Below are 27,922 nucleotides of genomic sequence, written 5' to 3'. Positions count from 1 at the left end.
CAGATGAATATTCTCCCTGCATCTTCTAAAATAAAAATTAAAACAAAGTATCCTAAAAGCAATTGGTCACATCACATTGTGTAAGAATTAAGCTTCTCACTCAGAGCTGTAACAGAAAGGATTAATTTTATTATGTAAACCACGGCATTCTGAGAAATGTGTTATACTGAGAAACTGCAGCAAGTCTGGTAAGCCTGTCCTGTTGAATCACTGCAGGATGTCATCTGTGCAAAGCTTGTACAGGGAAAGAGAAGAGGAGAAAGAGAGGCAACTAGTGAGTTTCAGGCAGAAAACCAGTAGTAAAACTACAAATATGCTATCACTCACCTTCAAAACCTGTTTCATTGTTACTTGGTCATTTAACCTCAGAAGACCAGTCATATTCTTGACCAGCTCCTCATGAACAGTCCTTTCTTCAAATGATTTGGTCCTGAACACGTACTGAAGAAGAAAGGAAAAACAAAAATTATCAAAATGTACATTAAAACAAATACAAAAAAACTCAGGAGAAGACAAATTATTTATACAGTCCTGACAATCTCTGCTGCCAAAATACCTTGACTGAACAATACATTCACATGAAGTTTAACTCCCCTTAGCAGTAACAGCTCAACACTGCTCCCCTACAAAATCCAAGTTTTAAACACAACTTCCTGTTGATTTCAGCTTACTGTGAACCAAGAGGAATTTCTGCTTAAAATCGGTGCTACGGTTCATTTTTTTCTGTAGGGCATAGGATCCTGACACCTCAAATTGCCTTTCAAGACATTTCACCAGGGGAAAAAAAAAGAATAAGCAAGCAGAGGAGGTACAGAGGGTTTTTTACCCACCTAGTCAGGGCCACCTTTCACTTGCTCCTTTCTTCCAGTGGCAACAGCCTGTCAGAGCTGGTAACAACTCTTTGTCCTGAATGGCACAGAGCACCCGCTGGAGCTGACTGAAGGGGAAAACTCTACCCCTTTCAGAAATTCAGCCCTCAAGAGTGGAATTTGTCTTCCCAAGTTGCTCAGAACTCATAAATCCAGTATGAGTTTTATTTAACAATTTAAGCTAATAATTTGATATTGGGATTCATTATACCTTCCCTAAAGCAAGAGCTCTGCCAGTGCACCAGTTGGGATGAAATACCTTTTCCATTCAGCAAGGCAGGTAAAAGAAAGGAATACAACTTGAAAACATCTTACTAATATTCAGCCTTGTTTCCAGAGCAGATGCCATAAGGTTCTCCCTACATAGTTTGACATTTCTGGGTTCAGTTTAAGTCAGTGTATTTTCTCATTATTATTGCATCTGAGTCACTCACAATTCTCAACTTACTTATTCCCAGATCAGCATTTCTAAAGTAGGTATTCATTTCCTTACAGATGAATAAAGGAGATTAACAGTTACTGGCTTTTGACTGCTGCTGGAAATGGAAAAACAGGTTAAATGGACTTTTGGTGTGGCTTAATAATCACTTGTTATTTCAAAGATATTGAGCCGCAATAGGTGTCTGTGGCAATTCTGAAAAGTTATTGTGTAGAAGAGGTGTTAATACTCATATAATTAACTACATTGAAATGTTACATAGGGTATTTATTTTGGAGCCTAAACAGTTCTACTAGACCTCAGCAGAATTCTTCTACTTAAAAACATCCTTCTTCATAAAAATCTCAGCTTATAAAGTTATTACCCAAACACATAATTTTTGAGATACTTGCTGGCCAATAGCACTACTCATACTCATTAAATAGATATTCAATTGATACAGATAACAAGGAGATGATCTTTAAAGAGGCCACTCCTTTGGCCTTTTTAGCAATAATACATCTTGCCCAGAACCAAACTCCAGAGAACGTATCCATATATATTCTATATATACCCCCCTCTTCAAAACAATAATGGATGAAAAAAGCTGAGTAAACAGGGTTCAGTTACAAGAATATGAACTCCACAAATGAGAGAAGAATTTATGTACAACAGCACACATAAAGGCACAGGATTTTGAAACTAAAATGACAACTTCAGAAAATAATGTAAAGCTTAGTTAAAAAGCTACAGCTTCCTAAGAAAGATGCAGCCATCTTGCAACCATGAAGACACTCAGAAGTACCTCTTCCATAAAAATTACCACTTGTGGATCCTTTTCAACTACAATGAGGGCAACCCTGCACACCTATAATACAGATGGCCAGATATTTTAAAGTGAGAAATCTCACAGTCAAGAAGAATGCTGCAAACTATGAGCAAACTAAATTAAATGTCCCTGGTATCTATCCTGCTGAAATTTTATGATCTTTCATCTATTTGTCTCCCGCTTCCCTTCTCTCAAACCCTGTAAGGTGGGAAGTTCTCAGTTTAACACCATTTCACAAAGACTGCCAATAAGCCTACGTTCCCAGAGGCTCTGTGGAAGTGCAACTGCACTAGGTCTCCCCTTTAAAACGTAAGCTCTAGTCATCAGCTATGGAGAGTCACCCCTCCCAGATCCCAGTACCCTTTAAGAGTGCCCTGCAGTTTCCTCCCCCTGTGCTTGCTCAACTGGGTATCCTATAAAAAGAAAGCTGCACCAAGCAGAGGAAGCATGAGCAGCCCTTTGTCCTCCTCATTGGAGCAAAGTTGCAAGCCAGGATGCAGCCAAGTTTGGTGGATAAGGACAATCCATGGAGTGTCCCTGCTCTACAGGATGCCCCCAAAACACAGAAAGGCGGTGTAATATGTTCAAGGTGACAGAAGAAACTTATGGCAGAGGAGAATTGTCTCAGCCTCTTCCAAATCTTACCTTAGTTTCCTAACTAGAGATACCCATCCTACTAGTAGTAGAAAGCTATGATGCAAATGCAGAGAAAGCCACAAGCAAGTACAACTAAGAGTAAACAGGAAAAAAACCCACAAAAGCCAAAACAAAACCCCCCACATAAACTAGTTAACAGTACAACAGGAATCTTACCGTCACATAAGAATTGATGCAGTTTTCTAGTTGTTCTTCATGGCACTTAGCAACAATGTTAGTAAGAACCCTGCAAGATAAAAGAAAAAATAATGAGCTGTTTTGTGTCATAAGGCAGAGAAAGTTTACCTGATGCATCACATTTTTCTGTTATTGTAACCTTATTTGGAACAGTCCATAAGGGTTGTGATTCAGATGATAAATAGTATGTGCAGAAACTGTTCCACTGGGAAAAACATGGTCACCCCTTGGGCCTTCCACTTGCATGGATTGTGCCGCTATATGTGCATTTGTCTAACAAAATGCACCCAGTTTTAATGATTATAACCCTACTGATGTAGCAAAAAAAACAAACAAACAAACAAAAAAACCCCTATTAACTAAACTTATACTGACTTTGGATGATTAGGAATAAGAAAAATTAGAGTATGTTAATGAAACAGAGGGGAAAAAGCCTCTTTGGGAATGCTTGTCAGGTTCTGTCAGATCACGGTAATTCTGTAAAGCTGTGATACTTTGCTTATGACAGCACCATTAACCAAAGACAAACACAAGCCTAAGGTCAAGCCTGAGCAGGTCCCTTTCCTGCACTGTTTGCCCATACCCAGCATTCCCGGCACAGTAGCAGGGAGAGGCCGTACACTTGGTGCAACCACAGATGCTCTGAGTTTCTGCAGACCAGCTTGGTGACCAGCAGCATGGAGGAAAATTGCCTGGGTCATGTCGGCACCCACTCTCACAACCTGAGCTTCTACTAACAGACAAGCATGTCAGCAAAGTTTTCTCTTCCATTTGTACCCGAGCGATCGTTGAGATCACCCTGTTTCAGAAAACACAATTCTGAGCAAGAAATCTTCTTCAACTCAACCATAAGATGTCCTCTTGATTACTGTGATTTAATTTTTCCAGGATACTTGACACAGAAAAGACTCTGCAATTTCATTATCTTACTTTTATGTTAAAAGAATGGGGAGGAAACAGTTCATGGTTCTCAAATGTCAATAATTAGTGAACAGCATCTCAAATTGAGGGATATGCATAGTAACAGTATGACTAAAATGAAGTATTAATATTGCTGACTGTGGTCCATATACAAGTAGCAATTTTGACTAGCTTGGTTATTTGAGTGTTTTATGCCAATTCTTATTATTGAATTCAAAAGCTTTGTAATTATTTTAAGTCAGTATTTTTCATATATTTCATTTCTCACTGTTAGTAGGAAAAGTAAACCTTGTAGCAAAACAAAAAAAGCTATAACAAAATTAGTTGTGCCTATTCTGCTCCTTCAGCCTTTATTCTGATTTGAAATTGAAATGAGTTCTGGCAAACATGAGACAGAGAAATGATGACATGACTGGGCCCCCAGACAAGTAAATAACCATGAGAGAGTATAAAAAGAATAATGTTTTCTTCCCAACACATAAGCCAATCTATGCTCTCATTCTGTTGTTGTTGCTTTTAATATGTTCAACACAAGCTGCTTCAAGCTATTCTAAACAAAATACAATGTGTGTATATATAGGACACGTCAATGAATGGCACACTGTGCAGACGTGCATATTCCCGTTGACATCAAGTCTATCCGCACAAAAGCCACTACAAATACAAGAAAAACACTGAGAATCCTTCTTTTCTTTTTTTTTTGGCCAGGTGGCTGTATAGCCAAAATCTTAAGCAGGAAAATATTAACATCTTTTCATTTTTCCATTTAATTACTAGAACTGTTTTTTTAACAGTTGCATTTTCTGTAGCATTTATTTTCCAGTCAGTTAACTGATACTGAAATTCCAGCCTGGATGAAATTTTTCATTCTCTTTATCTAACCTTAACATCAGTTGATTTGTTGGCCATAAAGGAGTCCTGAACAAAGGTCCGACTGCCTCTCTCCCTCGGAAAATAGTCTGTAGTGATGAAATCACACAAGTTTACAAGGAAAGGTTCTTCTAATCCTAGTGCCTAGATGTAGTAAAACTGGACTGCAAGGTGCCATGAAACCTGAACTAATTCTGAAGAACAATTTGTGGAGAGAAAAAAAATACACTGACAGCAGATTAGTCTAACAGGCTTGCTAAATATAGTTGCCATTTTCTTTTCCTATTAGTTGTATTGTAGTGCCCATGTTTAGCTACTGGCAGAAGTACAGCAAAAACACCACTATGGCCAAAAGAAAATGCAATGCAACTTTCTGCCCTCCTGCAGAGACCAATAATAATCTTTCCAATATTTTTTCCTGCTGCCCTGATTAACAGCATCAATAAAAACAATTTCATTACGTGAGGGGTGAGAGACTCAGCAAATCATTCCAGTTGTTTGCCTGCTCACTGGAAAATGCTTCCATTGCTCTTCAGTTATTGCTGATATACTCTAATTAAAAAATGCCCAGAACAGTGTGACCTGGTTGTTTGACTCTTCATTGGATGCTGCAAGATGCTAAGCTCTTCCTGTGCTGAACTTCATAGCCTCAGACACAAACATAAACCAAAACTGGTATTCAGCTTTGTTAGGTAGGACTTAGCTCCTTGAGAATGAGACCTTAACCTAGGATTGCCTCAGGGTACAGAGACATGCTTGCCAGGGTCAGTGATTTCCTGGTTGCTATCATTCAGCCACATGACACCACACTCTTCCACACGTAATTTGCAGAGCATTGTGTTAAGGGGGAAACAGGCATTCTCATCTACTGAATTCTAGAAGTCACAGTCAGCCATTGTAAGAGCAGCTATAATTGCACTAACTCTATATTTGCACTTCGGAGTGAATCCTTTTCCTCATACAGAAAATATTCAGATACCTGGTCACAGCTGTTGTAACTTCATCATCACTGTTTTGCACCAAAACCCAGAAGAGTTGATTCAGGACTACAGGAAGAAAATTCATAATTACATGGATCTTCTCGATCCTCAGCAAATTCTGTAACAGATGTAAGAAAGAAAATGAGAGTTTTCCAGTATGAGCAATGAAAGTTGATTACTTGGTTTCCTGCTTCAGCAGGTAAAACACATTTCAGCCACTTGTGTAACAGCAGTAGAAAAACAGGACAACTAAGTAGAGGACTGGTTCCCCATGGAATTAGTGTTAAATACAACCAGACAACAACTGTAGGTCTTGTCAAAATTTCAGAATTCCAATATTTTGCTCTAGCCTGACTTAAGGAGGGAAAAAAAGAGACAAAAAAAGAGAAACTAAAACCAGTTTTCATATTTTGCTAAGCATATGTATCTAAAATCAAGAAAATAACTTAAGTACTGCTTTCAAGACTTGTATTTCCTAATATGCCACGTTTAGAATTGTGCAATGACAGATTGGTTGAGATAAAGCCCTAAGTGCAATTTTATAGCACAGTTTGTGCTGTAGGTTACTTTACCTTACAAGAATTGATAAAGTTTGAGGTAGGAGGCTGGGATAGATCCTTTTCCCTTTCTTGGCACTGATGGAAAAAGTTATTCAGGTATGGATCCTAAAATAATAAACATTCAGATTAATGTATATTATAGAAAGGACTAGAATTCAGCTCCATTAATTGGTTACATTGATCACCTACGATACTGAAGAACATACTTGGTCCCTACTGCCTTAGACATAAGACACAGAAAGACAGATCAACTTACTCAGCCTGACCAATTGGCCAACACAGCTTGCTACACACAACTTATTTCTAGGTGGTTTGACCACTCCTTTTTTCAGTGTTGTGAGCAACTAGTTTTTAATTCACAGTCTAAGGGATTTGAATGGCCAGGGGTTTTTTTTTCCTGCTGTTTTCTTCCTGAGGCTCACAATTTACCCTTTTGCTGTTGAAACTGATATTCCATAATTTTTCTGTTGGTATAATCTTAAATAATTTCTATTTGTCCTTTAAGTGCGTGTTCCACCCTTGTCATCTTGGGGGATTGGACTAGATGATCTTTTGAGGTCCCTTCCAATCCCAAACATACTGTGATACTGTGATCTTGCCTTTAAATGTTAAAGAAACAAATTCATACAAGATTGTATAGCATCTTTCAGACATTCCTGGACCCTTTTTGTTTGTAAGCAGGTAAACAGAGGTAAGAGGGAATTTGGCTTACCTGAGTATTTACTGTCGATACAACAAAAGTAGAGACTTTGAAAAGTGGTTTCCCACTATCTACCCATTTTACATCACAGCCGATCTGCTATTAAAACAAACAAACAAAATTTCCCACTTATTTCCTACTTATTCAAGTGCGCATTAAATTTTCCCTGCATAGCTTTGTACATGTGTGCGCATGAACTGTGCTAGCTACTGTGCTTTCACAACTGCAGGATTATTACAGTACAAACTTCCTTTTCAGCACAAGCCCACAAATGTCATAATTTAAGGGACCAGATTACTGCCCCACCCTGTCCTCATGACAATAGTGAAACAAATACAAGGATGCAGAAATAATCCAAACTGGACAGGATCAGTGGGAAAATATTATATCACACCACAAAGTGGAGAATGAATCATGATCGTGGCTCACGTCAGCTGGAGAATTGAAGTCATATGGCCTGAGTTTGTGAAAAGAGATCTTTAAGAGCACTCTCACTCATGTTTTGGAGAAGTTAAGCATAATATTGTAGAATACATAGTTATAAAATACACTTTTTCCATATATAGCTGTGAATTGGCAATATACGACTCTCAGTCCAGTGGAACACATAATAGTTCACACACTCAATGATACGCATGTGAATTATCTAAAACTGATATCCTATTTATCATTTACACTTCTAGGTAAGTGTAAAAGCAAATCTGATCTCATGTAAAACATCTGCAAATAAATGCTCTGTACCATTTGAATAATATCAAAGTATGAATTAATACCTTTCCACTAGTTGGTTCTGGAAGGCTGAGGTAACTGGGAGGCAGGCTGCTTGCCACTGCCACATTGTGCTCTTGGGAAGCCAACTGGGCATCTTTCAACAAAGGAAGCCACGCATATCCCACTGTGCACAAGAACAAATCAATTTGATTCTTTGGAAAATTAAGCTTCTGAAGCTCAAAGGAAGACAATAATATCCAGCCAGAAATTCTGCAATCCTTATTTGAACGTACATCATTTATATTTACAATTGAAAGTAATTCTACTACAGGTACCTGGTGTTTCCAGAGCCTCTTTCTTTTTGGCATTAGCTTTTGCATTTATGTCACAGGTGACATGATAAAATGAAAACAGAATGTGGTGTTTCTTATGGAGTTGAGTGGGAAGTTCAATTTTCACCTGAAATGTAAAATGTTACACCTCACTTTAGTTTAAAAATTGATTACACCAGTCATCAGAGATGGTCTAAATGAGTAACACCTCTCTCTACACAGAGGTCTAAATACAGCCTGCCTTTACTGGCCAATATTTGTCTGCATGGGTAATAGATGCTCTCTTAAAGAAATTGTTTAGGATGATCATCCATCGCTTTTATTTAAAACATTTTTTTTCCTCTCTGTCTTGTGGATGAATGTTTGCATTTATGATGAAAGAGTGTAAGATGAAAGAGGACAGAACTAAAGAGCGATGGACCCTGCTTAGAAGCAATCACCTGCACACTAGCAGCTATAAATAGCCATCACCATTCTCACATTTTCAGGATAACCAAACCAAAACCTAAAATGACATTTCTGCTGCTGCTTCATCATCATTTCATGGCAATGACCAAGTAATAAATGCTGATAAAAAAATAAACTTTTATTTATGATTTTTGTTCAGTCTTAAATCTCATATCATGTCATCCATGAAACACTACAGATCGGGTTTGAGGTATTACTAACCTATGGGAATAAAAATACAAAGCAATCAAACCATATTGTCATAGGAACTAATAAAAAAGACCCCTTGCCCTTGTGAGCTATGATGTAGTTTATCCAAGCTAATCCTATGCTTAAAGTAAGGTCTAGAAATGGTTGATAAATGCTTCCAATGTTAAATCAGCTTATGGGTAAGAATTTAATACCATAACCATAGATATGAAATGGCCATTCAGACATAGAGATTACAGCAACTTTGTTGATAACATACTACATTCCTTTAAAGACTGCACTTGCTGTGCTAGGAACATTAAGGACAGGTGCACACCTCTTCCAGCCAAACCAGCTATTAAGATCTGAATTCAGCTCTTTGTTCAAGTTGAAAGTAATCTGCTCGAAACCAGCTCACTAGCATCACATGAAGGACATTTTCAGATGTGTTAAAACCCAAACCACTGCTTACAAAGATGTAGTAGAGGGTTCAAGATCTCTGAAGCTGTAATGCCTTAAGCTCCATCTCAGTTCCTAAATGTGAATCTTAAAATTGATACTTCACACATAGTTGTACATTATCTGCTGGTCTTGCCCTTGTCATTTTATCAAAGTTGTGGAAAATCCAGAACAGACACAGGACATTCACAGGACATCAAACACACTAGTCACAGAAAGGGTGAAACTAATTAAGTTCACCTGCAAAAAGACTGGGGCATCAATACTTGGTGTTGGCGAAACATAAAAGGTGCATGTGCAACTAACATTTGGCAAAGACCAACATATGAACTCTATTCTACAGCTGCTTCCTCAAAAGCACCAGCAAAATGACTTGCTGCAGCCACTACACATCACTGCTCATTCTGTTCAGACCACTGGATCAACAAAAATGCCCCAATGCAGATCTTACATCTCAGACAGGGATTTGTTCTGACATTTGGCTCCATCCTTCATCATAATGTTTACTGTTTCCATTAAACTCAGAGATGCAGCTGGACCCTTAATGCAATCCAGACGCATATTTTAGAGAGCTAGACTGTCCCTAATTAATTATACAGCATCTTAACTGTACTCAGAACACCTTACAAAAGGAAGGGTTCACTGAGTTGATTTAAGAAAAAACACCCAAATGTGAGACAGTACTTTAATCTATGTAACACAGGCGCATCTAGATACACAAGCAATTGTAACACAAGTATTCTTTGGACATATTTTCCTCTCTTACTGGCAAATATGTACGATTGGCAGACATATAAAGAAAGAAAAAGCAGACTGACCTCATCATAGAAATCAGGATTCTGGGAATGATGTAGCACAGCGGTGTAGGCTGCTGTTGTAAATAACGGTCCACCTGGCTTTCCATAAATACACTGATAAAAGTAACATGTTTTAATTACATTGTGAAATTCTGCTGACAATACGAGTCTTGGTATATCCAATATGTATGTACATTGAAAACAATATCATGAAAGATTGATACTTGCTTTGATCAAATATTAAAAGAAACATTTTAACTGCTCAAACCTGCTGTTTTTTATACACGCTTCCAGTAAAAGTCCATTGATTCTGTGAAAATTACACTACACTCTACTAAGCAACACAGGGTCCTTATACTTCTTCCTTGCTGTTATTAATTTCAGAGTTTTCCGCAAAAAGCTTTACAAAAGCTACTTCACTTTGTATTGCAGTACAATAGCCAATACAACGTCTTCACTGACTTTTCAATGTTATAAAAGCTACATCAGTTAACAATGTCCTTCCTAAGCATAGTCCTGTCTAGAGGCTCTGATTACTGAGTAGCAGTCACTTCTTTGGTGGGGAAACTACAGTATAACAGTAGCCTTTGGTCAATAACAAAGTTAAGAATTAAGTCTAAGGTTCTTCTAATTTTGTGCCTCACTCTTTTCAATCAAGAGTCCTGAGCTCAGTGAGAAATGTAGGGTAAATGGTAAATTTTAGAAAAAAAAAGTTGCTCTGTAAAAACATGGTTATGTTTTCTATCATCGTCTTCTTTCCCCTCTACCAGTCAGAAAGCCAGAACTGCACAATGCCACTGTGAGCTTGAATCATTATGACCAGCTGGGATCAAACAGAATCACAGTGCAGGTGTAGAAGGATGCATAACAACATTCACTCTTTAATTATTCCAGGTTAGTACTGCCCTCATTTCTGGATTTTATAAGTAGTGTCCTCAGAAACATGGTTCTCCTGTTGTGGCTCACCTTCAGTGGCTTTGCTCCTTCTTCATCAGAGCTTTTAAATTCAATGCACACTGTTATATTCCGTGCCTGAAAAGACAGGAATGTGTTAAAGCTTAGATCAGAAATAGGGTACCCATAAAAATACAGGAAAATAATAATGGCTGAAATAAGCTCTTTTCAAAATCTAGAAGAAACATGCAGATGGTATATCAACATTTAAAATGCCTTTAAGTCACAATAATATCACTAGAAAAATATATTTCCAAGAAGAACAGTCAAAATGCAAGCCAGGCCTCAAATTGACTGTGCAGAAGCAGATTAAAATGACCAGCACTAACGTGTGTCTTCTCCTTAATTAAGTTTCAATCACCATGAAAACGCAAGCAGTACTCGAGTTTCATTTAAGAACTACAGATATTATCCAGATTAATTTTATCTGCACACATCATTTCATTAAAATACAGCCCTTCTGAAAATTGCAAAAGAGCTGTTACCTCAGTATCTCTCTTTGAATTGCTGATACAACTTAAAATTAATCCGTAGATTCATTTCCTTAAAATTGTACCAATGTTTTATGATTGCAAAAATTAAAAAAGATCAAAAGCCAAGTCAGTGATGCATGTCACCATTTCCCCCTCCTTTATGATGAGTACTCCTTTTCGATGAGGGCTCGCACAGCACACTACTACCCAATGTTGGCCTGAATAGGTTACGTACTGTACCTTGTTAAAGTATTTTTGGCTATCATACTTGAGGTGTTTTGGATATATGTATATTTGGTTCTTGTATACTCTGTAAGGTCGAGAATATTTTGTTGATTCCTGTACAAACTCCTCAACTTCCACTGTAGGTTGATGCTCCTTTATGTCATTAAATGGCTTGATTGGAATAAAAGACGAAGTTACACAGTCTTCAAAAGAAAAAAAAAAAGAAAGCCATCACATATTATGTTTGTTTTTACAATCTTATACTAAGTAACATTGAGATGGAACAACTAAAATCCCGCCTTAAATTACAAATAATAAGTAATGCTGAGATGCAACAGGTCAAGTTCTGCCTTAGACTGCATCCATGTTACCTCAGAACAATTAAAACATGTTGTCCTTAAATGGTTTATCTCATTTGAGTTAAACAGTACAGCACTGAAAACCTCTTTTGACACATATGATATTTGATGGCATTTGATGGCATAACAGCACTACTGGCATATGGGCAGTTTCAATATATTGAAGTGATGCTGTTTCTAATTAATTTTACAGCTCAATATCTCATTTAAGTTTTTCTATTATTTAATAACATATTAAGCAAAATGAAGAAACAAGTAGTGCAGAACTAGATTAAATATATGATGCAATTGGGATAACTGAAATCAGATCAAGAAACAGAAGATGAAAACAAGCACTCTCTCACCCAGACAAGGAGCGATGAAAGCCAGATAGAGCATTCCCTGCCTGCCTGTGCCGCTAGCTCAGTGAGACATGTAACTGCAGTATGGAGAACTCAAAGGCTGTTTGCATAGAAGTACCTGAGAAGGATCACCAATGCTGGGATGTCCCAAGTTATTTCCGGGAAAAGCAGTTTGAAGGTCCTACCTACAAGTTCCTTCCTCAAACCCTAGAATAACCCACAGGAAAAGCCTACCAATTTGTGGTGAGGAAGCCAAAAGAAGCTGGTGATACCTCGTACGCACGATACCAAATGTTACTTCCTTCTAAACTAACACAAGAGGAAATGGGCAGTTTCAGGACAGTGCAGGTTCTCTGCAGCACAAGCAGGTGGGACAGAAGCAGCTCTATGCCAGCTTGTGCAGGGTGGGTTCTCTTCGCTTTCTTTCAAATAGACACTGAAAACATTCCAGCCTGCTGCCCAACAAAATATGAATTTATCTGGTTGATTTGTACACCCCGCAAACACAGCTCCTGAATTTACGTGGGAAGATCCTTATATAAAAAAATTTGTCTTTCCTAATCAAAATGGGCAACATTAAAAGGGGGCAGCTTATTTCCATCACTTGCATTTGTCAGCCAGAAGCAGCCACCACCTGCTGTAGAAAAGCCTTGAGGAGATTTATTCTCCACAGCATCAGCAACAGTTCCTTGTAGATGACCATGCAAATTCCTCTGTTGGTCAGTGAAGATACTCAGGGTCACATACAAACTTCCGAAGGTCTGCCGTTTTGCTACTAATATTCCCAGTACTTGGGAGAGTCTGCTCATTACTCTTGGTCTACAAAGCTCTGATGGGCAACTTTTTGTTTGGGCAAATCTCAGGCATGATGTGCTATGTCTTATAATTTGGCCAGATGCCCCTCAAACTTGATTTATAAGCATTTTATTGTGTCCATTTTCGATCACGATTAGCCTCATTTTTTTATTAGAGAAATCCAGGGACCCAACCCAAGGTCTTTCTGTGCTCTGCTCTGTGCTACTTCCAGTAGCCTGTAGAAAATCCACAGGGAAAAAGAAATAGTGCTGAACTGAACACAAAAAGGGAAGTAATAAATGAAGTATTTAAATCTCACTGGCTCAGATAGGAGAGCAGCGATAGCCTGTAGAGAGTGAGAAGAAGCAGTAATCCCAGGAAGAAGCCAGCTGGCAAGCGAAGGCTCCTGCAGCCAGCTGTGAGGCTCTGGTCTCTCGGTGCTCCCGTCCATCGCACAGACATGCACACACAGGCGACAGTCCACTTTGCTGCCAGTTGCATGGCTTTCTGCTACAAACTACTCCCTGTGACTGCCCTCCACAAGAATGGAGACTCACAGTTCTGCGTTTTAGTCGGTATTTTAAGGGAAAAGCAGAGGATGTAGCAGCAACAGTACCTGCTGCCCTATTGCCAGCTTCAGGGTCTCGACCTTCCAGCCAGAGGAGAAGCAGGGACCATGTAGTGCAGGTGGGAGCTCCAGCTTCCCCTCTGCTACAGCTATGGGAGTTTGGTTTCTCCCCATGTAGCAGCGAAGGCAGAAGTTTTGTTTCAGGTTAAATACCATCAGACAACATCCCTTGCTATTAATTGTTGTAGCTTATAAAAAGAAAGATCTGCTTCTGTTGTCTAATGCAAACTGATGCTAATGTGAAGCAAGGTAGTGTTGGTCACTAGAGAAACAGTTGTACCAGGCCAAGATCTTTGTATGAAGATCTTTGGCCAACTTCCTTTTCAGTGGCTTTTCTTGGCAGTAAAGGATTTTAGCGATAGCCTAGCACAACTTATTCTGAGCGGGAAGGGGGTGTTACAACAGAACTGGTTACTGCTGTTACAATGCTTCCTTCAGAGCTGGCTTCAGAGTCAACAAGAGTTTTCATGGAGATTTTAATGAATCCTACAGCATGGAAGTTTTCTGGTACAGTTTTTAAATAGTTTTACAGCCTTATTCAGAGTAAGATTAATTTTCCCAAAGCCAAATAAATGTTTAAGCCGTTACTCTTTAGAATGAGGGAAATTTAATTGTCTTTCCACAGGAACTGGGCACTCTACTAGCACAAACCATTTACAGCCAGACTTTCACTTGGCCACAGTGCACACCGAGACAGGTAAAAGGCCCAAGCAGCTTTGGACCATTTTGCCAACTCCAAGCCAGCAGTTTCTTCTAATTTCAAAACTAAAACTGCTTTTGAAATGTTAGTTCAACTGTTTTTTTATATAATAGCATATGAAGATTGTATAAAGATGTGTGATGATAGACTTCAGAGGAATTCCATGGTCCTGAGCTTTTTGCAACAGTGGGTCACAGAAATGTGGTCCTTGCAACAGAAAATTTAAAAAGAGATAAAAGGATCCAGTTAGAAGCATCTCTCTTTGCAGCTGCTGCACTGATGCCAGAGTGGCCTCTGAATTAAGTCCTTTATCTAGTCTGCATCCTTAATCTGCTGCATGTCCCACACATGCTAATTCAGAGGACATGAGCATTGCAGCCCACCAACAGCACAAGGCTGCAAACATCAAGCTTCAGAAGTCCTCATCTCCTTGGCCTAATCCCTTAGAGACCAAAAAGTGGTCCTTGGACTTCCATCACACGCGGATTCAACATGTTGTGTTCTGTAGTGCTGGAGTATATCTGGCCAGGTACAGGATGAAACAAAGAACAGTGTAATTAAACAAAAACAAATCAAGAACAACTCCCTGCATATGTTTTTCTATGGAATGACACTTCTACCAGAACTGTCTCGAGGTAGTTATAGCTGGAAAGTTGATGACAATGTCCTAATTAATTATAATAATTAATTATAAAGTAGAATCATACTTGGATGTTCCAAAGGAACACAATCAACTGCAATGTCCAAACAGCCAGGTATAGTCTGTATTTTGCTAATCTTCTCTGCCCTGAAATGACAGAAATGAAAACATTTTAGAAAATTAGAACAAGACAGATGACATTCATCATAGGAATTAACCTAAAATGAAAAACAGACCCTGATTTAAGGTATAAATATGCATTAAACACATTTAACATACACCTATTGGCTATTAAATCAAAAGCAACAGCATGAATTTTTCTCTCTCTCTTTCTCTCTCCTTTCTTGGCCTCGTTCTTGCCTTCTCTTTGCAAGCAATATTACAGCACATTTTGCAAAAGAGAAAGAAACTGATGAACCAAACCTTATGAGAATTAACATACCCACTTTCTCCTTCTAAAATCTGAATCAAATGTTCTCTAAAAGGAACTCAGTGGTCATTAAGATGAGAGGAGCTCACAGCATCATGGCTTCCTCAAGTGCCATGCTGAAAAGTGACCAAAGTATATTCCTCACGTCTACACAATCTGAGAAGTGCCACAACTATGATGCTAAATTCCTTTTATCTAGGAGATGCTTTAGACAGACAAACTCAGTAGTGATGACTAATAAAAGTTGTGAGAATTTCAGTAAAGTTTCCTGACCAGTAACAATAAGATGGCACAAGAGATTAAGGACCCAAACCAATTGACATTAATTTTTTTCTATGATCTGATTTTATATAAGTGGAACAGGAGAAATTAATCAGATTAATTGATTTCTAGGCACATTTAGAGTACAAGGGACAGGAAGAAAATAATGGTACAATTCTCACCTTACTTATCCAGTATAAACAAAGACTCTGCTCTAAAATTAACCTGATTTACACCTGTGTGGAAGACTATCCAGCCAAACTGCTATTCACTAATTTACACACTGTCAAACATTTGGAGGAGATTTTTCCTTCCAATGTTCACTCTACAGTTTGTCATGGAGACTCAAACAAACAAAACAAAGGAGTGGGGAAACCATTAAAGAACGACTTTTCATTTCTATCTTTTTTTTTGCTTTTTTTCTCCTGAGATTATGTTCTCTTGTTGGTTACTTCACCTGCATCTCCACTGATGGAAGCTAATCTAAGGAATCACTCTTTTTTAGGTTATAATAACATTTATTAATGTGCCAAATGACATTTCAGTTTTCCTGGATCGTCCAACTTAAAGCAGCCTTTGGCAGGTAATAGGCTAATGTGAAAAACACCAATTTAGCATGGCCACTATAGCACACTCTGTTAAATGAAGAAAAAAACCTGTGAAAATTATTCTGCACAGCTGTATAAAGCTTTTATTCCTCCTCAAACAATATTAAAAACTGTTCCTTACCTTCTGTACTCTGTTATTAGTTTAATCAAATCTTCCATGGAAATCTTATTACTTTCTTGCCTGAATAAAGGTGAGAATCGGGAGTCTCTGTCAACATTTCCCTGATTATCTTTAAACACTGGTCTATAAAGAAAAAAAAAATGACATGTTTATAAACACTATCTCATATACATATTTGAACATTTGAAATTGTCATGTAATATTTTAACAGTGTTATGATATGACTTATAACGCAAATTTAAGGGCTCCCTACAGAGCCTCAAGCAAGAAAGCTCTTCCAAGCTGTACTTTTGTGGAAGCACAGGCAACTTCAGTTTATTTGCATGTGGAGTCTCAGTCCTGCAAAGAATTCAGACCACGTTTAACCTTACATGGCGCAAAGAGTCCCCACTGGCCTCAGGTGCAGCAGGACTGCTCGCAGTTCAGAGTTGCCGGGGTTTAATGCGATTATAGAACAGCATTTTTTCCCCCTCCTCTATAGCTAAGTCTCCCTTGAGAGAGCTGGAAGTCTCCAGGACCTCACGGGAGGCAGTTCCACACTCCTGCCCACCCCTCTGTCACGCTGGCTGCAAGGCTGCCTTCTCCAGCGGCTCCACGAGGTCCTGGAGCAGCCCTGGAGAGTACACCCCTGGCCAGAGCCACCACCCCTGAGCCTGCTGGGACTTGACCATCTTGCTCACACATCAAGGACATGACTTCTCACTCCAACAAGACACTGACTCCTGATTTCGAGGAAGCATTTTGAAGAATTCATCACATTGACAGGTAGTTTCATCCAAGAAGTTACTACCCAATGAAAATAATGATAATATTAAATAACAGAAATCACAGCAAGATGTCAAATCCCAATCACTACATCTCACCACGTAAATAAATGTATGCTTTTGCACAATCAGGTTAGAGATCTCTATTAGATCTTCCTGTGCATTAAATTTGTTCTGTGTCCTCCAGGAGCACGACAACAACTCACTGGGGTTTGGGTTTCCTTCACAAAACAAGCTTGTGGAGCATTGACTAAATGTTTGGCGAACCAGCTACAAAGTGCCAAATGAAATGGAAAAAAAGGATATTCATCTATAACTGGGAACAGTGAGTATCAGCTGTTGTGCGCACAGGAAAACGTTCTCAGATATTTCCATTCCTGCTCATTGACACTTGCAGGATTTAATTAACACATTTCAGTGCCCTTTGTGTGTGACCCCAAGGGTCACACACGCTGGCTGGACAGGATAATGTAACAGCTATCCAAAGTAATGAACCTTGGATTCAACTGCAGTACGTAAAAACATTGCTTAACAAAAGTAAAATGTTCTTGACACTAAGTGCTGTTCTGTGAATCACTTGGCCAATCTTGCTTCCTTAATTTACTTCTCTTTTCCACTGCCAGTGAGAAGAAGAATTGATGCCAGAACAAATTGGTGCCAGATGCAAAATAATGGAGTAAACCTTTGGAAGAGGATCCCAAGGATATGTATAAGTGCACTGTGTCTTAACTTTTTAACTGAGAGAAGCACCACTATTTCATTACTTTGTAAATGTAGAGAATAATAAACTCTTTTCTATCAGATTTTTGCCTCCAGCAGTTAGAGGCAGTAAGGTCCACACCAACACACCATGTGAAAAATCTTGAATTACTGGGGAGAAACCAGACCTAATTTCTGGCAGCCACCACTTGTTTTACAAATCCTATTAAACTGCTGTCAGGAAAAAAAAAAAAAAAAAAAAAAAGAAAAGAACAAAAGATTTACTAAGTTTTACAGTATTGGTGACACTATGATGTTTCTTGGACTCAGCACACCTTCTTTCTCCAGATGAGCAGCAAGGCCTAAAACACTCAGTGAATGATTCCCGCCATGCCACCGGGCTCTGCAATGTGATGCTGAGCAATCCCAGCCTCTGCTGGAGCTCATTAACCAGCCTCAGAGCAGGCTCTGACACTGAGCAAACCACGGCTCAGCACACCAGGGTGTGGGTGAACTTATCAAGGCAGGGCTGGGGATGTTCATGGTGTAAAATGAAAAAGCCCCAGGTCTGTGCTAGAAGCAGCTCACACCAGGTCTGTGGTGCTGAGCGTTGCTGCCCGGGAGGCTCAGGGACACAGCAGCATCACCTCTTCCCCTCTGGCCACTCCAGTTTGGAGTCAGAAGGACCTTACAGGGTCCTCTTACCCACATCCACTACCTCCCAGCATCAGTGGTCCCTGGGTATCATGTCCCTACCTCTAGAAGTGCTCCTTGTCACTTTAGCAGCATAGCCCAGCCTAAATATTACACCTAGGACAAAATTAAAGGCATGAAACCAGGTTTCCGCAATTCTAACCAGCTTGTTTTATCCCTCCAACTTACACACTACGCTCCAGTTATGTAAAGCTCTTGCCACTACAAGGACAATTTAGATGTCCACTGAAAACAAGATAAACCTTTTTAAAAACAGGTATGTTTTACGCAATCAGGGAAGAGCTAGGTGGCTTTCTGCTGGTCAAACCATACTAGTGTCTCCATTCCCCTGGCTCATTAAAGCTGAAGAATTGCCAGAGCAGCAAGTATTATGTGTATTACATCTGCAGTTAAGTAACCACAACCCCATGTTATGCTAGATCCTTTCAGGCTGCTTGGCACGAGAGTGCTCCTTGTCACAGGGAACATACTGAAGGCACTTCAGAATGGCAACTGTCACATCAAAGAAAAGGAAGCATAATAAACCACTTCTACAATCCAGGAGTCCAGTATTTGTCAAACATATTAATGACTCCTTACTGCCAGTTACTTATTTACCAGAGATATTTTAATAAGAAAACTAAAATTCTGAAGAGATTCTAAAAGTGTTAAATTAGGGGAAAACAAATTAACAGATTTCACTGAAGAAACTGAAACATCACCTCAGTATTTAAAGTGTTTCTATGATTCTACTGTTCTGACATTGTCAGCTAATAGTCCACAATAATAAAAATTCTTTAAGCATGGAAAATCTACACAATGTTCATAATTTAACATTGAAAAAAGCTACTTCTTAAGTAGTGGTTTACAATTTGTGGAAAAATTGCTCATCTCCAGGGTTAGAGATTCAGTGTGAGATCTGCAGCTAGAGTAAATCAGTGCAGCATCACTACCTTGAGCTCCATCAGCCTACGCCAGCTGAGAACCAAACCAGCAGCTGCACAAGCTGTTGAAAGATTTAAATATTAGGCTCTATAACGTGAAGTTTATGAGGGTGGAGAAGGTTTCAAGGAATAGCAGTGTAAAAACTAATCGCTGTGAGTGAAGTTTCCCCACATCTACAATATGTAGCTCAGTCATATAGTTGCAAACTTTGGCAGTTCTAGCAGGAATATGAGAACGGAAGATGGATTTGACACACTGTAATTCTAACACACGGTAATTATACCTGCAAAAGTGTACAGAAAACAGATCCCACCAACGCCAGCAAGGAGTCAGGGAGGAACCCTGAGTCATGCTTTTGAATGATGCTAACAAACTGGATGCCACATGAGCTAATCAAAGAGTTTCAGTCACATGCACAATACTCAACTGTCAGGATTTTGGCTCGTTGAATGTACGCGTGAAAATCGCACTGTGGTCATCTGTAACTGCTTTAAGGAAGAGGGGGGGAAATTTCCACACAAAACCAGGCGTGTGCTTAATGCCAGAATGAAATAACTGGAAAACACGTTTCCAAAACCAGGGTTTTGCTATTTATCATAGCCAAACCATTTTTCCCCTGTAGTGCAATAGCCTCCTGTGGAAACTTCTATTTTCAAGCTGTGAAAATAGAAATAGATTTTACAAGGCCAAATTACACTTTGCTTTTACCAAAGAGAGTCCTTAGTAATGTTAATATATTAACATATGTAAATGAGTGCAGAATTTGACTCAGTGACCTAATAAATGCCTTGTGCAATATCACTGATACCAACAAGTTCATACACGTGATGTATCTGGTCAATTATTTTTAAACTATATTAGCTCATAATGTGATTTATAATGACAAAGTTTAAGAGCTGGTAAGCACACACAAGTATATTTTCTGTAATTAATTCTACAGATGGGAGGAAAGCTTTTTAATGGTATGGGCAGTGAAGCACTGAATTAGGATGCCATCCAAAAATACTGCCTGCTGGAACTGAGGGATGTCCACAAACTCCAGCTCTGTCCTCTGCCCTTGGTGCAGGCCATCTGCATAACTCACACTTAAAAGGTCTGCAAAATGTTAAACTTGCTGGCCATTTGCTAACACCACAAGCATATATTTCAATTTATATTTGGGAAATCCCAGCCAAAAATATTGACTAGACAAACACATTTAGGAATTATTTGATCCTCTCCTAGGGAAAGCGAAAGTATAGTATGATGCAGAGATCTTTTTGATCTGATTTTATAAGACTGTGGACTGCACATTGAAAAAAGAGACTGCAATTTTGGAGAGAATACCAAGTAAAACAAGTCATTGCCATCTCTGAAACTGAAAAAGTATGGAACACAAGCCAAGGTCTTCCATTGACAGAAAGTCTCCAGGAAACAGCCCAAGCTCCCAGGTGTTCCCATCTCCCCTGTACTGAGCATCACACAAGCAAGCTCCTCTCAATGGAGCTCTATAGCTCTCCTCCTACCTTATGTCCTTTGCCACATTCCAGTCTGTGCCAATTAACCAGTCTGCATGGAATTCCAAAAAGAAAAATCCCTGTTCATTTACCCAGTACACACTGTTGGGTGAAGCAACAGCAACTGCTTCTGCTCGCAGGGCTGTGATGACTGGAAGCTGCTGCCATCATATACCATTACCAGAACTCAAAAAGCTCAGATACAGATTTAAATCTGGTGGAGCGTTATTTATTAGACAAGCTTAATCTAATCAAGATTTTACTCCTTACTCCAAATCAATGTGGTCCATTAGTACAAAACACATTTACGGAGTTACAATACTATGTATGAGATAACCAAGGAGTTGCCAACTGGTATTTTAATGATAAAATATCTGAAATGACACAGAACTGAAAGGAGAGGAGAATCTTCTGAAAAGCACCATTTTCTCAGTGCATTCTAGCTTGACAGGCATCTAAGGCTCTATCCACCTTACAACAGGGACAGAAGTAAGACTCCACTCACGTCTGTTGAACTTGCCTTGGGCAGAGCAAGCGTGGACCTGCAGGTCCAGTCCTGGGCCGTGCACAGCACTACGCACCGCAGGTGAGCGGTGCAGCTGATGCACAAACACAGCCCAGCACCTGCCCACCAGCACAGCACACAGCCTGCACCCAGCTGCTGCCCTGCCTGCTCCCTCCCACCAAAGGGCAACCAGGGGCTGCCACCTGGAGAACACTATGAAAGGGAAATGCCCTACCTTCAAAATAAGAAAGAAATATTCCTTTTCTTTTTTCTTTTTTTCTTCAAGAAACGCCCCAATATAAGATTTGCTGAAGATGCAAAATAATGCCTTAGCCTCCTCCACACGCATGACTGGCTAGCCAGACCCTGAACCAGTTAAAATCATCAGGCCACCTAAAGGCAGCTACAGCAATGACTGAGGCCCAGGACACATCACTGATGGTACGGCCACAGATGGGCAGGACAGAGTTAATAAAAAGCCTTAAGTCAGTCTGATGCCAAGTCTGCACCTTTTCCCATTGTACAGTCCATTACATGCTAAAAGCAGCTCTGTCAACCCAAGAGACACCCATCAATTAAATTTTGATGAATGGTCTTTTGGCTACACAGAAGTAGTAAATATTAATGAGTATCCTTAAGCTTGCGACGACAGATCAGAACACTTATTTGCCTTTCTCTTGAGCACGCACCTACTTCTGTTCCTACTGGATATTGACAAAAATGTATGTCAATAAAAAATAAATGAACTCTTACTGTGTGTTTTCTCCTTTGCCATTTAAACACCATATTCTAAAATCATAAGCTTTGCCCTACACATGGCAGCGGAAAATGTGCACTTGTAGTGCTCTGCACCTCCACACTAGAAGCACACAGCCACACAGCCATGCCTCATGGTCATGAGAAGAAGGAATGCTTTCCATTCAGCAATTGACCGCTTTCCTTTTTTATAGGAAATATAAAATTTTATATTCCCTGCTCTGTGCATGGCGGAAAGAAGTGAGAGCACACACCAGAGAGCATCACTCAGGGAGCGCTCTCATCCCAAGGCAGCAGTAAGCTGAGGAAATTACAGAAGACTGAGAAGGAAAAAACGCAGAGGACAGAGAAGGGAATTACACAGAAACTTGAAGGAAGAACAAAAAGAAAGCCATATCTGGTTTTGTGACTTAATTTGGCAGAAGGGGATCAAGCGGCACAGGGGTGCCTCAATCTTGGGTGGGACCAGCAAGAAATTATCCAAGAGGAGAGGGAGGAAGGACAAAAATCCAATACTGCCAGTGCACTGACCTGCAATAAAACCCAACTGATCTGCCAAACAAGAAAATAACAGCTCTCTGTCACCTACTAACCACTAAAAATGCAAGAGTACCTGAAGCATAAATCCTCAGGATCACCACCAAGTCACAGTTTTAGTGGGACCATAACATCCAAAATGTTAGATTTTTCCTAAAACCTGACAGGCATCATAACAAGAACAGAGCCTCAGACTTATGCTCTTATATTGCAGCCATTGCAACTCTATTTCAGACCATAATTATCTCTGTAGAAAATTCTTGTGAGACCTGTGACTTTGAAATCTCTCTGGTAATTTTTAGTGTGAAATCACTGGCGGAGCTCATGATAAATCGATATTCTGTCAGTCACCTTTGCTACTCCCTGGCAACTTCACTACATACCTGAAGAAAATATTTCACCACAGTAATGTTTAATGGAAAAGTAGCCAACAGTCAGCTGAGTGAAAAATAGGACAATGAAATAATATAGCTGCAGGATCTTCTGGGGTCCTAGACCACGCAGAAAGTTTTGCTGTGCTTCAGGCAGAAAAAGTGAAAAGAATAAAAGCATACAAGACCAAGAGCAGAATAAGCTATAAGATGCTTATAAAATTATAAAAAAGATCTAATACATACCTCACTGACCAAGCAAATGGCATACGGTATTTCCCCAGCTTGCTGCAGAACTGTTTATTGGATTTTAATACTTTCTGTGCACACTATAAATAAAATAAAAATGAAGTATTTCATCAATACTTTTATAATATATGAAATGCAGCACAGAGTACCTACAAGTACTCCTCTGATGGAGAGGTTATAGTGTCCCCAAAATAATTTAAACTGATACTGCCCATAAGAAAAGGTTCTGGGCGGACAGCAAAGACATCACAGATGAATACAACGCTGCTGACGAATTAAACCCCTTCACCATCCCTTCCATCAGAACTGTGTTAGTTACAGTTATGATTCCAGTTTTCTGTGATATACTCAATGCGGAAGTTTCTCAGAGAGAAACAACTTTGCTTGTAGATGAAGCACACTACTTTGTAATCTCTAAAAGATTGCTGAAAAAGAATTTCACTCTGTTAAGGCATAACTAGCATAGGAATGCACCACAAATGGATTTGTATGTTACAGACAAAAACGGTACAAAATGCATTCATTCAGTCAATGGAGCTTGGACATTTGCTTTCTTAGGTGTGGGCCTCCTGTGAGCTTGTCCTGTTCAGCAGCCACACCCTGGTGAGGTCTGTGAGCACAATTTGCAATGTCTTCAGCTTCCAAAAGACTGAAGCACAACAAAGAAGGAACTGATCATCCTGCTACATTACCTTAAAAGAATCAGGATTCTTAATGTAAGGTTCAGCACTGCTGGCAATGTTTCCTGTAAGCACCTTTTCTATTTTTGCCACCAATACAATCTCAGAATGAGGATTACTTATGGAGAAGAGAGCCTGTAGATAAAAGAGAGAACAGTTCAAAAGTATATAGCAATACTGGAGAAATGAAATACTGCCAGTGTTCTCTGTTGATGGAAACACTAACAAACCAAATTCAGAGAGGATTATTGAGTATTATTATCTCAACATATTCAATAGAGCCAGACAGAACACAAAATGTTTGTGCTAGTGCTGAAGCAAGCGTGTGCACATGCAGCACCTTGCAAACAGACCGACTCGAGTCAAGATGTTAGCATCACCTAACCTAACTGTTCCTCCGGGATGCTACTTAAATGCTGGCCTAAATCAGTCACACCTCTGGGGAATGACCTAGGGAAGAAAAGAATGTGTGGGGTTTGGGGTAAGGCTTACAGCAACAGCAACGATGAGATTAATGCAGTGCCTAAGCGTAGTTTTAAGTTGCAATTTTGTTTGGATGGTTTGGGAGAGGTGAACCAAGGAACTCAAAGAGCACAGGAAACATGGGTGGTTTCTCTAAATAACAGACACCAACTTTTTTCAAATTTTGATTGTAAATGGTTTTAAAGCCTATACAGGGAGCTCAGAAATCAAGCACTTTTATACAAGTACCAGTGATACACAAAAAGAGAGTATTCTTGAAAATAAAACCCACTGGTAGTAGAGATTTTTTGATAAATATGAATACTACTACTGAACTAAAACAAGTCACAGAAGTCATTAAGTCATGCAAATCAGATGTGGAATACCTGTTTTGGGTATTTCAGCCATTCTTCTGGGAACCCCTTGACCTGTGGTTCTTCCATTTCATTTGAGTCTGTATTTTCAACAGTGCCATTTTCTAATGAAAATGAAGAACCTGAAATCATCTGTCTAACCAGCGTGTGGTTCAAATCCACATGAAAATCAGCAGAGATCTTCCTGCCGTCTCTGATGTCATACAGGGCCACACTCACAAAGAAAGGCTCTACCTGGAGAAAATATAGTAAAAACATAATATAGCAGTAACTGAGAGCAAGGGGGTAAAACTCTATCTTCTAATAGATTCCTGCAACTAGGAAGAAAGAAAGGAAATAAATATTATTTACAAGTTATGAGATTCATTAAAAACACATGCTCACCCATAGCCCTGCTGAGGTTACTTTCCCACCATGTGATTTTAGGGACTTTTAAAGGTAGTTTGTTAACAATACACTAGAACAGTAATTGAAAGCTAAGTTAGAAAATTGTAGAATATAAAAATACAAATTTATTTGTCATATATAATTATTAGAGTAAATAAATAGAGCCCCAGAGAAACACATTACAGGATTTTAAAAACATAGATCCAGAGTCATTATAAAAGAAAGAGTGAGGGTAGGCTTTCCAAGGATCGTCAGAAATGTGGCACAAAGATGACAAATATAAGTACATGAAAAATGTTTACTGGTACAAGCACAAATACGTGGGTGTATTATGCTGTGGGGAACACATGTTCCATTTTGCTAGGAGACCAAGAGCATTCAAATGGCTCTGACAGCACCCACTCATTCTACCATGTAGTACCAGGGAATTAAGTTCTCCAACTGTAAGTAACCTCTGTAGAGTCTCCATAGTTCTGATGAAGTAAAACAGTCTCAGAAAAACACCTTCTAAGCTGTCCAGAAATCAGAATCGTAACTTTGGAGATAAGGAACAATGCATGGCGGGTAAAACATTCTGTGCTTTTTCAGCCCCTGTAGTGAATTATTGCATAGCCTTGGTGCAGTTATCATGACTTTATTTAGACAGTTATTCCAGTCTGCCAAAAAAAAGTATTGATTACATCATGCTGAATATGCACTCACTATAGAGGTCATCTTCAAATGAGAGAGGAAAAAAAAGAAAAAAATATAATCAATGCCTCATATGTAATGTATGAAAGTTGAATGGCCAGGACACTAATTTCTCAAAACTTTCCTGCCTCAGAGGAGAACTAAAAGCTACGGACTGACATCTACATCTTGCTTTTCCCTGCCCCTTTTTCTTAAGGTAAGAATAAGCACAATTTTAGGTTTTGTACTATTTTTAGCTGGGTTTTTCCAATAGATGAAGCATCCAGTACTTTCTATTTTGCCTTCTCTTCTGTAATTTAATCTGCTTGGTTCCTGGTCTCTCTCTGAAAAACAAAAAAATGGTTCACCAACAGATATTCAATTGCCACCTTACACGGGTCTTTGCAGGTTAAACTTGTTCTTACAGCAACTGTTTGTCAAGGATTTTAAGATTTTTAATTCCCCACTGAACTGTAGCTAAAATTCTGCAATCTAAATCAGCTTCAAAATTATTCTTTATTGAGAAGTTCATCAGTTTCATTATTCCTGCCAAAGGGATGGTCAGAAGAGGAGCGAATGCAGTATGTGTGCATATTTATACATAGACAGCTTGCTTTTATCTTTTCTTTCCAAAGCAACAAGTGCACAGAAAGAAAGAAAAAAAAGGAAAAAAAAAAAAAAAGAGAAAAATCACAGGGAAATAAGTAAACCTTACATTGGTTGAAGGATCATTTTCATTTTCAGTAACACAGGCCTGGAGATTCAAACTGAGGGATTTGCAAGTTATCAGGATCCTCTTTGCAGGCTTTTCTTCAAATGGTTTGACCACTGAGTTTGTCCCTGGAAACTCCTTTTTCTGAGGATTCAATGACTGAAATAAGTTGGGCAATTTGTTATACATGGGAAAAGCATGACATTCCAAAACTAAGTATGCTTTTTAAGGTCTTGACAATCACTGAAGCAACTGAAAACCTCAAAAAGTCACTGCTGATATCTTCACATTACCATGGTAAACAAGTGCTATTCCTAATTTATAGATGAGGAAGCAGAGCAAAAAGATTGCCTGAGGACATACACAATGTCAGAGACAGAATTAGAGACCCAAGTTAGGTTTCCTGTGATTTCAGAATATAGTTTTTTCTTGTTTATTTATTGCTTCTGAAAATTTAGCTTTTAATTTCCTCCTATAGATCAAACAGCCTCATATTTTTCAGACTATAACAGCCCATTTTAGGATTAGATTTCAGACTTTTCTTCTCATTTCCCCTTATACTCCACACCACTATTTCAATTCACTTAGTATTTTTAATAATAACACTACAGTTGATTGACAACAGGTTCAAGTTGGAATATATACTGATCCCAATTTTAATGAAGTGTTCTTTTTTAATTAAAGTTTCCAGTTAAACCACCAACAGATGTCCTTTCAGTGCAAGGAATAAGATTGTTTGAATCATGAACTCTGACATGAAATGATAAGCAAGCTGAAGATAAAAAGAAAAGCGACCTGCATTTCCTATATTTCCAGCTAACCTTTCTTTTCACACAGATGGCCTCTGGTACCTCCAGATGTATCTCCCCACTACTTTTTTACATCCATTCACTTTTTTGTAGTCAAATTCAGTGTAATGAATAACAAGAAAAACACTGTTCTTGTAACAGTCCCATTCCAAGAGAAGGTTCTGCTCCTGTGATGTTTTCAGTTTGGTTTAATGACTCTAAGCCCAGCTACGCTAGGCTAGATTAGCTTCAGAAGTAACTTTCATCCTGAGCCATTCTGTGATCAGATATGGGTAGAGCCTATATAGAATGGTCTATGGACTAAAGACAGCTGCCCTCACCCTTCCGAGCTGAACTCCCAGTTGCTTGTTGAACTCCAAACCA

The 27,922-nt window shown here is 39.0% G+C and overlaps 1 protein-coding gene across 22 annotated transcripts in view; it reads right to left on the bottom strand.

Annotated features, from left to right (window-relative positions):
- Window positions 1–27,922, bottom strand: part of DOCK10 (dedicator of cytokinesis 10) — a 153,080-nt gene that overhangs the window by 38,475 nt on the left and 86,683 nt on the right. For 17 of the 22 annotated variants that reach the window (XM_065074045.1, XM_065074053.1, XM_065074048.1 and 14 more), the window contains 16 exons: window positions 26,754–26,909; window positions 24,995–25,216; window positions 24,159–24,281; window positions 23,464–23,546; window positions 16,452–16,574; window positions 15,099–15,178; window positions 11,584–11,771; window positions 10,883–10,948; window positions 9,938–10,030; window positions 8,028–8,151; window positions 7,755–7,876; window positions 6,994–7,080; window positions 6,294–6,386; window positions 5,721–5,839; window positions 2,930–2,999; window positions 328–441 (listed from right to left, as the gene is read on the bottom strand). In XM_065074045.1, the coding sequence (XP_064930117.1) occupies window positions 328–441; window positions 2,930–2,999; window positions 5,721–5,839; window positions 6,294–6,386; window positions 6,994–7,080; window positions 7,755–7,876; window positions 8,028–8,151; window positions 9,938–10,030; window positions 10,883–10,948; window positions 11,584–11,771; window positions 15,099–15,178; window positions 16,452–16,574; window positions 23,464–23,546; window positions 24,159–24,281; window positions 24,995–25,216; window positions 26,754–26,909 (1,863 nt within the window). The remainder of the gene's footprint in view (window positions 1–327; window positions 442–2,929; window positions 3,000–5,720; window positions 5,840–6,293; window positions 6,387–6,993; window positions 7,081–7,754; window positions 7,877–8,027; window positions 8,152–9,937; window positions 10,031–10,882; window positions 10,949–11,583; window positions 11,772–15,098; window positions 15,179–16,451; window positions 16,575–23,463; window positions 23,547–24,158; window positions 24,282–24,994; window positions 25,217–26,753; window positions 26,910–27,922) is intronic. The other 5 variants (XM_065074047.1, XM_065074068.1, XM_065074052.1 and 2 more) reach the window with 2 other exon arrangements.

The sequence above is a fragment of the Columba livia genome, chromosome 9, assembly GCF_036013475.1.
Source record: "Columba livia isolate bColLiv1 breed racing homer chromosome 9, bColLiv1.pat.W.v2, whole genome shotgun sequence".
Lineage (NCBI taxonomy): Eukaryota > Metazoa > Chordata > Aves > Columbiformes > Columbidae > Columba > Columba livia.
Note: the sequence above shows the minus strand (reverse complement) of the source record. Positions and strands in the feature narration are given on the sequence as shown.